Source organism: Myotis lucifugus, unplaced genomic scaffold, assembly GCF_000147115.1.
Source record: "Myotis lucifugus unplaced genomic scaffold, Myoluc2.0 scaffold_231, whole genome shotgun sequence".
NCBI lineage: Eukaryota > Metazoa > Chordata > Mammalia > Chiroptera > Vespertilionidae > Myotis > Myotis lucifugus.
The window spans coordinates 653,951-666,541 of NW_005871279.1; the positions used below are offsets into that span (position 1 = coordinate 653,951).

The 12,591-nt window shown below is 47.5% G+C and overlaps 1 protein-coding gene across 2 annotated transcripts in view; it reads left to right on the forward strand.

Annotated features, from left to right (window-relative positions):
* Positions 1 to 12,591, forward strand: part of CRYBG3 (crystallin beta-gamma domain containing 3) — a 128,535-nt gene that overhangs the window by 104,382 nt on the left and 11,562 nt on the right. For both annotated transcript variants that reach the window (XM_014464002.2, XM_006098357.3), the window contains exon 18: positions 12,309 to 12,448. In XM_014464002.2, the coding sequence (XP_014319488.1) occupies positions 12,309 to 12,448 (140 nt within the window). The remainder of the gene's footprint in view (positions 1 to 12,308; positions 12,449 to 12,591) is intronic.

The following is a 12,591-nucleotide window of genomic DNA, read 5'->3' on the forward strand; positions in this document are numbered from 1 at the left end:
CCCTGTCACGCACAGAGTAGGGCCGATAGGGGAGTTAGGGCACTGCCCCCTGTCACACACAGAGCAGGGTGGATCAGGGGGTTGGGGCGCCGCCCTCTATCACCCACAGAGCAGGGCCAATCAGGGGGTTGGGGCGCCACCACTGTCACACTCAGGGCAGGGCCGATGGGGAGGTTATGGCTCTACCCCGTCACACACAGAGCAGGGCCCGTGGGCGGGGGGAGGGGGGTTGGGGCACCACCCCCTGTCACACACAGAGCAGGGCCGATCAGGGGGTTGGGACGCCACACCCTGTCACACAGAGCCGCAGGGCGATCAGGGGGTTTGGGCGCTGCCCCCTGTCACGCTGATCTGGTGCCAGGAGGCCTCACGGCTCTGCTGATCCCGGTGCTGGGAGGCATATTACCCTTTTACTATATAGGATAGAGGCCTGGGGGCCGGCTGGTTTGCCCTGAAGGGTGTCCTGGATCAGGGTGGGGGTCCCCACTGGGGTGCCTGGCCAGCCTGGGTGAGGGGATGATGGCTGTTTGCAGCTGGTCACACACCCTTCAGGGTGGGGGTCCCCACTGGGGTGCCTGGCCAGTCTGGGTGAGGGGCTGAGGGCTGCTTTCAGGCTGGCGGGAAGCTCCCAACCGCTCCTTTTTTTCTTTTTTTTTTTTCTTCTGGGCTAGCTTTAGCTCTGGCTCTAGCTCTGAGGCTTCCGCTGCTGGTTTGTTTGCCGTTCTATAATCGAAACAATGTATAACTTCAGCTCTGAGATCCCAGCCGGCTATATTTGTTAGAATGTTTCAAACTGCCAGCTCAGAGTCCGGAAAGTCAGGCGGGGAACGTTGGAGTCTGCAGTCACTGGAGCAAGGAAGCCTCACGTTCGCTTCCAGCTGCCTGGCTGCCGGCCGCCATCTTGGCTGACAGTTAATTTGCATAAGGATACGCTGATTAGCCAATCGGAAGGGTAGCGGTCGTACGCCAATTACCATTTTTCTCTTTTATTAGTGTAGATCAGGGGCATAGAAAGGGAGTGGACTGACTATTCTTGGGGTGGAAAGGGGTGGGGGCGATGCGGGAAGAGACTGGAGGGGGTGTGGGAACCGGGTGGAGTGGAGCTATGGGGGGAAAAAAGAGGAACAACTGTAATAATCTGAACAATAAAGATTTAATTTAAAAAAAAATTCAGCTGCACCTGTTCTGCTTTGCTTATTAATACAACTAGATACAACTATCCTATATAATAAAATCCTAGGTGGCATCGCGTGATGTCATCACAAGATGGCCGCCCACATCACAAGATGGCCGGCAGGGAAGGGCAGTTGTGGGCGATCAAGCCAGCAGGGGAGGGCAGTTGGGGGCAAACAGGCCAGCAGGGGAGCAGTTAGGCGTCAATCAGGCAGGCAGGCGAGTGGTTAGGAGCCAGCAGTCCCGGATTGTGAGGGGGATGTCCGACTGCCAGTTTAGGCCCGATCCCCCAAGGGGTCCCAGATTGGAGAGGGTGCAGGCCAGGCTGAGGGACACCCCCGCCCCCTGGGCCCCGTGCATGAATTTCATGCACCGGGCCTCTAGTAGTAAAAATAAAATGTATTACTTTTGGGTGTTGGGTACGTGGTCATCTATATATTATTTATTCTTTTTAAAATGTATTAGAACTTTTTCTTTAAGTGGGGGAAAGGAAGACGACCAGTTATAAAGGTAGAGCTGTAATGAGACTGACTTTCTGAGCCAAATGAGAGAGGCTCTGCCCAAGGATCGCAGTTCACCGCCGAGGGGTTTGGGTTGGGAGTCTGACAGACCGGGTGTGTTAGCCGAGAGACCTGGCAGCTCTAAGCCTCAACTTTCTCTTCCAATAAAATGTAAGGATTAAGTAAGCTATTGCATGTTAAGCCTTTAGCACATGATAAGCACTCGATATTACAACAGCTCATAGACAATGATTAGTATTTGTTGTGCAACGTCAAAATTTGATAGGTTGAAGGTGTTTATATGATTTTGTTCTAAACAGAACATATAACTTTTTTTGCCAGCACACTGTTTGGTATTTCTCTGCACTGGAATGGTATTGGAGGTATACATTATGGTTACTTGCCTTGAATTCAATCCATTTGCTCTAATTTTTTAGTCGTGGTTCATTTGGCAAAGATTGGAGTGAATGATACTGTCTGGTTGTACAGTCATGGCTGCTCTATCAGCCCCTTTTCCATACAAGCCGTGATTTGAAACTCAAAGAGCTAGACAGTGCCAAAATACAAGTCTGAGTAGTTTATAAAATGTGAAAAATTAGTAGTTGCTTAGATTTAAAATTTTTATCCAATTCTATTGAAGATGTGTTGATATAAATGTAGTCCTTCCAGCAGAGTACTTTGCCAGGGTCTCAGAGCTTTAAATTCAGGGGCAGGCACACTTGTTAACCTGGTGGGGTAGGTAGGATCGGGGCCACACACAGAGCCCAGCCAAGCAAGATGAAGTCAGGTGCTTCAGATAATAAATATCACACCTGCCAATTGGAAGTATTCCACATGATACAGTCACTGGTGGAACATGCCAGAACCATCGTGCAGGGGTTAGAACACAGGTTCGGGGCCATGCTGTCTAGATTTGAATGCCGCTTTTCCACGTACTGTGTGTGACCCGTGCCTGGCTCTTCCTCTGTGAAGTGGGGACGATAATGGTACCCACGCCAAAAGGAAGTGTATGAATTGAATGAGTGAATACAGTTCTGCAACCCCTTTTCTGAATGTATTTTGGGAGTTGGAATTTTGTATATTTTAAACAATCACGTGGTTCACGTATGGCATATAAGAAAACACTCCCAGAAAGGTTCTGGGCAGCACCCCATAATTAAACACATTGCTATTTCTGTAGCAAAATATATTTATAGCTACACAAGCTGGATAAATATTATGAGTAGTCTTCTACTTATTCGGGTCAGGTTTTGCTGCCAAATGAATTAGGAAAAATAATTTGGGTGTGAGAGCTTTTAGGATTTCAGAACTATAGATAAGGGATTATGTTAGTTATTACTACTGTTGTCATTTAAAATATTAGTTTAGTTTATGGGATGAGGAGAAGTAATGAGGATTTTTTTTCTTTTTTTCTTATTGCAAGTCCATTTACAAAATGTATTCAAGTATTTTTGCTTAACTACATCCTCCCTTTAGAAGCTGTATCCTCTTCGCATGGCTTAGACTTGACCCAGGAGGAATGTCCCGTTACTGCTGACACCTAAGAAGAGTCTTTGGCCCCGAATGGTTGGCTATTTTCTAAGTTGGCATGTACTGAGGCCAAGAGATTTATCAATCTCAAATTGTGATTAAATTCTGTCGGTTTTTATTGTCCTTGGATAGTTTAGATTACTATGGTATCTTCAGTTGCGAATACTATTAATAGTTCACATCTCTTCCTACTTTCATGTTTGAAAATGCATCAGAAAAATATGATTTTAAAAGAGTTCTTCAGCCCTAGCTGGTTTGGCTCAGTGGATAGAGTGTCGACCTGCAGACTGAAGGTTCCCAGGTTCGATTCCAGTCAAGGGCACATGCCTGGATTGTGGGCTCGACCCCCAGTGGGAGGCCTGCAGGAGGCAACCAATCAATGTTTCTCTCTCATCCTCGATGTTTCTATCTCTCTCTCCCTCTCCCTTCCTTTCTGAAATCAATTAAATATATATATTTTTTAAAAAAAAAAAACACAGAATAATTCTTCAGCACTCTTTATTTCTGAATTACCTATTAACTGCACCCCACATTAGAGCTTACGGTATGTCAACCCTCATAATCTTCCTAACCTATAAGTACATTTATAAATGAAGTGTATTTATAAATTTAAGTATACCTATAAATTAAGACCACTTAAATTAAAACAACTTAAATAGTTTAAAATCAAGTTAAATATATTTTACTAGGGGCCCAGTGCACAAATTTGTACACCTTGAAAGGAATTGTGGGCCACAAGGCTGCAGTAGGCACAGGGGCAGTCTCAGCCCGTCCTCCGCGCTCCCACCACATCCTCAGTCCCCTGTCTGCTGGTAGCCCTGCTCCTGCTGCTCCCATGCGCTGACGACGCCGGCACTACTCGCACCTGCGGATGACGCAGAGCGATTGGGGCTGGCACCAGCAGCAGGTGTGAGTGGCAGCTGCTGCCCTGATCACCCCTCAGGAGCAGGAGGAGGTGGAGAAGCCCTCAGGGGCAATCAGGGCCAGCAGCCGCCACTTGCACCTGCTGATGGCACCGAGTGATCAGGACCAGTGCCAGCCACCGGCAGCGAGTATGAGTGGTGGCTCCGGCACTGGCAGCAGGTGCGAGCAGGGCTGGCACCAGCAGCAGGTGTGAGCGCCAGGTAGGACCGCAGCGCACAGGAGCAAAGAATTTTCAGTAACCACCAGAGGCTCGCCCCAATGACAGCGACTGGCACCCCGCCTTGGTCTGGCATCCCCGCTCACCTGCTCCACCATCCCACTGCAGCCAAGCCCACTGTAGCCATGTTCCACACACGCCCCCCTGGTGGTCAGTGCTCATCATAGCAACCAGTTGTTTAGTTGTTCAGGTTGTTCTGCCGTTCAGTCTATTTGCATATTAGCCTTTTATTATATAGGATACCTCTGCGGGGAGGGAATGACTTTAAGCTTAGAAACATTAGGTGTTCTTAAATAAAAAGTTTGAGAGGTTGGACCACATGAAGATATCTTGTTGTTGCTAATAATGGAGAGTGGGATAGCTGCATGAGTCAGTCAGTCCTATTTTTTCCTTGGTTAATGCTGTTGGTTTATGTTCTCTGCCCCTTTGTATATTGGGCCTCGTAGTGCTGCCTTAATAATTTATATAAACTCATAAAAATGTGATCTCAGTCATTTTCTGCAGTTCTTTCTCAAACTCCCTGAACTGTCATTTTAAAACCATTTCTGTGATCCCTGCCATCAAACTTCCTGTTGTTTCCCTTAATATAAATTTCTAGATAAAGAATTGCTAGATTACCTTTGAGTTTGGGAATGAACTCTATGGCATTAAAGGACAACAATAGCCTTTTTTTAAAAATGTCTTTGTAGGCATTCTGCCAAAGGAAGAGGGACAATGCACATAGGTACTGTTTTTCTTAGAATGATGCTTAGCATGTCAGTCACATTTTCATAATCTTTTAACTTTTTCCTCTCTGTGATTTAAAAGTTACATCATGTCAGCCATTAAATGCCTTCAACATAGTAGGTGTCTGTAGCTCTTACCCCAGCAAACCCTGCTCGGGCGAGTGTTGCAAACCCTGATGGTTATTTATGAGCCTGTCCAGGCTCCTTGCCTGTCTGCCCTTCCTTACAAACTAGTCACTCAACAAGTAGTAGAGAGGTGAGGACGTTAGCTGAAATGCTTTTTAAAAGCTGAAGGGTGAAGATGTAGACAGAGTTCAACAATAGAGCCAGGAGCTTACTGTGGATGATGATTGTCCACTTGTTTTCAGGCACCAGTTCCACTGGGTAACTTACTGCCGGCCGCCTGTCCAACCCACTGCTGTTCTGGACTCTATAAACGGGCGGACGCTTCCAGCTTTTATCTTACAGCAGCAGCAGAGGCCCCGTCCTGCCTGCGGTCACTCAGGGACTGGAGTTGACTTTCTGTTCCTGACCGGCTGGTGGCATTTCCTGAGGGAAATCAGTGTTCCTGGCACCTCTGCGCTCCCAGCTCGCTGCCTCCCTGTCCCCGTGATCAGTACATTCTTTTCCAGCCTCCTCTAATCCCTAGCTCTGCGTGGTCCAGTTCCCTAGCACTGGCCACGTGGTTGTTTACATTGGATGAATAATAAAACCAACTCGGGCCCGTGGTCACAGGAGCCAGGAGCTCCGGGGCCAGCAGCCTCGTGTGGAAGAGCATGCAGGCCAACATCCTGTCACTGCAGAAAGTTCTGTGGGCAGTGCCTCCGACCTTTCCTGGTCAGCAGGTCGCTCTGCCAGATGACGTACAAAAAGAACTCACACACTTACCTGTGTTTAAAACCTGAACATGTTGTGGCCTTCTTTTCCTGCCCTTTTATTCATGGACTGACTCCCATCAGAGGTTCCGGACTGATGGATGGGCCTCTCGGTCCTTCCCTAGAACCGTCCTAGTGACGTGTATTACTCAGCTCCTTTCTGTTGCACTACCCCTTTCACAGCGCTCACAAGCACCGCACAGGCCACTAGCTTACCTCCCTCCCTCCTCAGACTGTTCCCAATAAATAGACTACACCCCATCTGCGGTTCCTCACCACGCACTCCTCCGCCCTAATAGCCTGGACTCCACCACCATCTCCAACAAGCCGCTCAAACAGGCGTTTGTAGGTCACTAGCTGCCTCCTGCTTGCCCAACCCGAACAGCCTCATCACACTCACCCTCTCCCTCAGTGTCACAGAAGCATTTGGTACTGTTTTCCCCTTTCCGTGATGTTTTCTCTTCCGGCTCTCCTCGCCTGGCCACGTGTTCCATCAGCCCCACCGTCTTCCCTGTCAGCGTGGTTCTGTCCTCCTTCCACTTCCTCTTCACCCCACGCCTGGCTCCAGCCATTGCCCAGATTCGAGTGCCCAGACTTGCAGTCTCCACGCTAGATTTTTCCCTCAACTCCAGATCAGAGGTCCAGGTTTGCTGAGTATCTCAGTTAAGATTACCCGCCTCTGTTTCAACGTTGAAACATTCACTTCAAGTGAAGTTCTTAGCTCTGAGCATCTTTCCCCTCCAGGTTTCCTTATCTGTACCAGTTATCCCACCCTGTCCCCATCATATCTCTTCTCACTTCTCACTCCTTTCCCTCACCCATTCCCTTTGTCTATCATGTCTCTCTTCTCACTGGGATGGTTTTCCTAGCCGTTCTTATTCACCAGTCCTGACCTTCCATGCCCGCCGCCCCCATGGCAGGTCTGGCTCTCTGCCTTGACCTGAGAGACGGCCTGTGTACTGCTATTTTTACGTCATTCTCTCTTTCCTTTTTTTTCTTAATATATTTTTACTAGAGGCCCAGTGCATGAAATTTGTGCACTGGGGGGGGGAGGGGGTTGGTCCCTCAGCCCACCCTGCACCCTCTCACAGTCAAGGACCCTTGGGGATGTCCGCCTGCTGGCTTAGGCCCGATCCCCCTGGAGGTCAGGCTTAAGCCGGCGGGCGGACATCCCTCTTGCAATCCGGGATCCTTCGCTCCTTACTGCTCGGTGGCTTGCTGTTCCTTAGCGCTGCTGCTCCTTAGCACTGCTGCGGAGGCAGAAGAGGCTTCTGCCACCACCACTGCACTCGCCAGCTATGAGCCTGGCTTCTGGCTGAGCAGCGCTCCCCCTGTGGGAAGGCACTGACCACCAGGGGGCAGCTCCTCCTGCATTGAGTGTCTGCACTCTGGTGGTCAGTGCACATCATAGCAACCAGTAGTTCTGGTCATTACACCATAACAGTCGCTTAGGCTTTTATTATATAGATTGATTTCAGAGAGAAAGGGAGAGAGAGAGAGAGAGAGAGAGAGAGAGAGAGAGAGAAAGAAACATGAATGGTGAGAATCATTGATCGGCTGCCTCCTGCACATCACACACTGGAGATCAAGCCCTCAACCCGGATATGTCTATGACCAGAAATCAAACCAGGACCTCCTGGTTCATAGGTTGATGCCACGCCTGCCAGGCAATTCTTTTCTTCACTCATGTTGCCAGATACAGTTCCTGAAGGCCATTTATTTAAAAGTAGTCACAAACACACATATATATGAAAACATATGCATAATAATTACCAGTGTAAATTTTTGAATAAACAATATATTCCCATGGTTTAAAACCCAAAAAGTAACAAAAGGCATGCAGTAAAAAACTTGGCTCCTACTTGTGCCCTGTATCTTCTCAGATCCTATCCTACTGAAGGGTAGTCATGGTTAGTTTTATATTTTTTTAAGAACATTTTTAATATACATACAAGTACACAAACGGGGCCAAAAATAGGTTTACACTTGTGAGTATACAACTTGTATTATTAATTATATTATTTTCCATATGAACCTACTTTTGCCCCACCTTGTGTACATGTGTGTAAGTTTTCCCTTTTTATCATCATGATAACATAAGAAGTATGCTATTTTACACTTCTTTTTTTAAGATTTTTTAATTGATTTTTTAGAGAGGAAGGAGAGAGAGAGAGAGAGAGAGAAGCATTGATCTGCTGTCTCCTGCACTCCCCCTACTGAGGATCAAGCCTGCAACCCAGGCATGTGTCCTGATTGGGAGTCGAACCAGCAACTTTTTGGTGCACGGGACAACACCCAACCAACCAACTGAGCCACACAGGGCTACACTATTCTTCACTTAGTATTTGCTTCTAAAAAATCAATCTTATAGCCCTAGCTGGTTTACTCAGTGGATAGAGCGTCAGCCTGCAGACCAAAGGGTCCCAGGTTCAATTCCAATCAAGGGCACAATCCTGGGTTGCGGGTTCGATCCCCAGTTGGAGGTGTGGAGGAAGCAGCCAATCAATGATTTTCTCTCTCACCATTGATGTTTGTATCTCTCTCTCCCTCTCCTGTCCTCTCTGAAATCAATAAAATTATATTTAAAAAAATAAAAACTTACTGATATTTCATAAAGATCTCATTTGTATAGCTATATAGAATTCCTCTGTGAATGTATCATAATTTATTTAACCAGTCCTCTCTTGATGAACATTTAACTCATTCCCCATCCTTTGCTATTCCTAACACTTTTGCAAGGAAGAACACGTTTATAATTCATTTTGCTCTTGTGCAAGTATATGTGCAGGTCAGCTGTGAGTCAGTTCTTTGCTGACCTTGCTCAGTGCCTGCTGCTGGTGCTTCACTTCTCATGTACCAAGTTACAGATCCTCAGCCCAGTCCTAGTCCCCAGTCCTCAGGCCTTCGAGGACTCCCCACTGCAGCGGTTCTGTCTCCACCTGTCAGTATCGGAAGAGAATCATGCAGCTCAGTGGGCAGTGGCAAGCAGTGGGAACAGGTGACACTGTGGCTTGTTGGACTCTAATCTAGCTAAACAGCTCGATTTGCTCTTCCCCTAGCACACCCCAAGCAGTTTTTTTTTCTTTTTTAAAGAATAGTTTGATTTTTTAGAGAGAGAGGAAGGGAGAAGAGAGAAACATTGATGGGAGAGCATAATGTCGATTGGCTGCTTCCTGCACGTTCCCCTACTGGGGATCGAGTCTGAAGCCTGAGCATCTGCCCTGCCTAGGAATGGAACCAGCAACCTCTGGGTTCATGGGAAGACACCCGACCAACTGAGCCACCTCGCCAGAGCACACCCCAAGCAGTTTCTGTCCCCCTCCCTTCACACAGAGTGCCCTCCCTCTCCTCTGTCCTGGCCCCTCCAGATTCATTGCACCCTATAGCCTGAGCTCACACGCTACCACATCCATGAAACTGCCTTGATTCCTACTCCTTTCTGCTAAAAATGTTCTAGCCTTCCACCGAGTGCTCTCAGAGGCCACCTCCTGTCCTCCCCTGAATTAGGTTACAGAACCTGAGTTGTCCTAAGTTCGCTGCTAGTTAGTAATGCCTGGAACACAAGGATGGTGCCTTGCTTTGATTTCTTGTTTGTTTTTGTTTTTCCTTATCATGGGTCAATTCCCTTTATTTCTCTTCATCAAAATTTATTTTTTTTCTCAAAGGTAGAAAGGATCCTGTCTCTGCATGGGAAACGCCTGGGCTGGGGACGGTCCCTTTACCCACTCAGGTTTCCTTATTGCAACAAGGAGTGCTGGGAGTGCCGACAGCGCCTGCACAAAGCCCCGTAGCATAGCTTTCTCAGGGCTTCCTGCCAAGTCGCCAGTTGTCCATATGTGGAACAGGCCTGTTAACTTATTTTTCATTATTTTTTTACTTAATTTCCTGTTTATTTTTTGTCCCTTATCCTCTCCCTTTTGGCCACCATCAGCTTGTTCTCTATATCTATAGGTCTGTTTCTCTTTTTTTTATTGTCCTTTATTTTGTTTTTTATATTCCACATATAAGTGGATCATATGGTATTTATTCTCTATCTGATACATACTTCATTTGGTATAATATTCTCTAAGTCCATTCACATTATTGCAAATAGCAAGATTTCATTACTTTTTATTGCTGAAAAACATTCCTGTGTGTGTGTGTGTGTGTGTGTGTGTGTGTGTGTGAGAGAGAGAGAGAGAGAGAGAGAGAGAGAGAGAGATCACTTCCTCTTTATCCATGCATCTATTGATGGATATCTGGGTGGCATCCATATCTTGGCTAGTAGCGCTGCAATGAACATAGGGCTGCATATGTCTCTTTTCCAACTAGTGTTTTTGTTTTCATCAGATACATGCCCAGAAGTGGAATTACTGAGTTGTATGGCAGGTCTATTATATATATATATTTTTTTTTTATTGATTTTTTACAGAGAGGAAGGGAGAGGGATAGAGAGTTAGGAACATCGATGAGAGGGAAGCATCGATCAGCTGCCTCCTGCACAGCCCCTACTGGGGATGTGCCCGCAACCAAGGTACATGCCCTTGACTAGAATCAAACCTGGGACGCTTCAGTCCTCAGGCCGACGCTCTCTCCACTGAGCCAAACCGGTTAGGGCATGGCAGGTCTATTTTTAAGTGTTTGAGCAATCTCCAGACTTTTCCATTAGTGGCTATACTAATTTACAATCCTACCAACAGTGTACAAGGGTTCCCTTTTCTCCACGTCCTTGCCAGGGCTTGGCCTAAGGTTTCAAAAATTTGAAAAACAAAAGAATTAATTTGCCTTAATAAATAAATGTTGAACACACTCCACACACAAAAAAAATAGAGAAAAACATTTTGACTCACAAGAGACTTTAAAATATTTACCACAAAATAGACCTTAATTACTTTGATTTCTCACCCCCCAGAAGTCTCCTAGCATAGTGTCTTGAATGGAAAAGAGCAATGTTGATGCTGTTCTTGTCTAACATGAAGATTTGGGGGACACTTTCAGTGCAGAAGTCACCCCTGTCCCTGTGCATGTGGGTTGTTATCACTAAATTAAAAATGCCTCCTTCTCCCTCCTAGGAATGTTTTTAAGAACCTAGAACCATAAAGTCTGTGTTCTTAGTGGCTGCTCCTGTGCCTCCTGAGGAAGGAGGGTGCCATTCTGTTCCATGTTTATTCTGTTGCCAGCTAAAAGCATTGGCAGGATCAAAATGTCCAAATTACAGCATAACCAGCCCTTAACATGTGATTGGAAGCAGGTGTCCATTTTTATTATGAAACTAGAGGCCCGGTGCATGAAATTCATGCACAGAGGGGGGCTTTCCTCAGCCCAGCCTGCACCCACTCCAATCAGGGACCCCTCGGAGGATGTCCGACCGCTGGTTTAGGCCCCTGTGGGATGGGGCCTAAACCAGCGATCAGACACCCCTCTCACAATCCGGGACCACTGACTCCTAACCACTCACCTGCCTGCCTGCCTGATTGCCCCTAACCCCTCTACCTGCCTTCCTGATCACCCCTAACCTCTCTGCCTGCCTGCCTAATCACCCCTAACTGCCTCTGCCTACCTGCCTGATCGCTCCTAACTGCCCTTCCCTGCTGGCCTGATCTCACCCCCAACTGCCCTTCCCTGCCAGCCTGATCTCATCCCTAACTTCTCTCTCCTGCTGGCCTGATCTCGCTCCCAACTGCCCTCCTCTGCCAGCCAATTTGGTTCTGATTGGTCAGTTTCTATGCCAGTCAGCATCAAAAGCTCCGCCTCCTAGGCAGCCATTGGCTCTTCAGCATCAAAAGCTCCACCTCCTAGACAGTCATTGACTCCTCACAGTTGACCCAGATTTGGTTCTGATTGGTCGGTCTCTATGCCAGTCAACATCTCTGGGCCTATCAATGGGACCTGATCAGAAAGGCGGGGCTGATCAGCAGCCCCAGTGGAGGCCTAGAGAGAAGTGGAGGCCCAACTGTTGGCCAGGCCAGGAGAGAACGAGAAGCAAGTTCTGATCAATGGCTGCCACAGAGGCTACGGATCAGACCCTGCCTCTCTCTCTGCAGGCCTCTCTTCGGGCCTGATCCGCAGCTCCCTAAGCAGTCAGTGCTGGGTCAGGGCACCGCAGCAGCCCCAGTCAGTGCTGGGTCACCACGGCAACCCAGGACTGAATTCTGGTGTTTGGTCAAGCTTTCGGTTGTTACTACCCTGGCTCTTTATTATATAGATTAAGATTGTTTTCTGAAACATCAATTTTAACTTTAGGTTCCATTGATTTTTATTTATTAGAATTAATCTCGCCAGTGCAGGTCTGGCTAGAACATCTTTAGAGGGTAGAGCAGAAAACTCTAAGAAGTGGGGAGCTGGATCCCTGCACTTGCTGATGTTCCCTTCTTCTTGTCGACAGGTCTTTGAGGAGCCCTCCCTCAGCCTCTTCGCTCTGGAGCACTGTGAGGGCAGAGAGCTGCACCTTGAAGAGGCCGTGAACTCGGTTCTGAACAAGGACCTGCACTTCTACACCCAGTCCGTGTGGATAAAAAGTGGACAGTAAGTACGGGAGGAGGCCTCGGCCTGCTTCCGCCACTGCGTGGGGACAGAGCGGTGCCTTTTATTCCCCCTCCGCTGCTGTGTTGGATCTGACACGCTCCTCCTCATCTTCTCTCTCAAGTAATCACAGTAGTTTCTGTTCA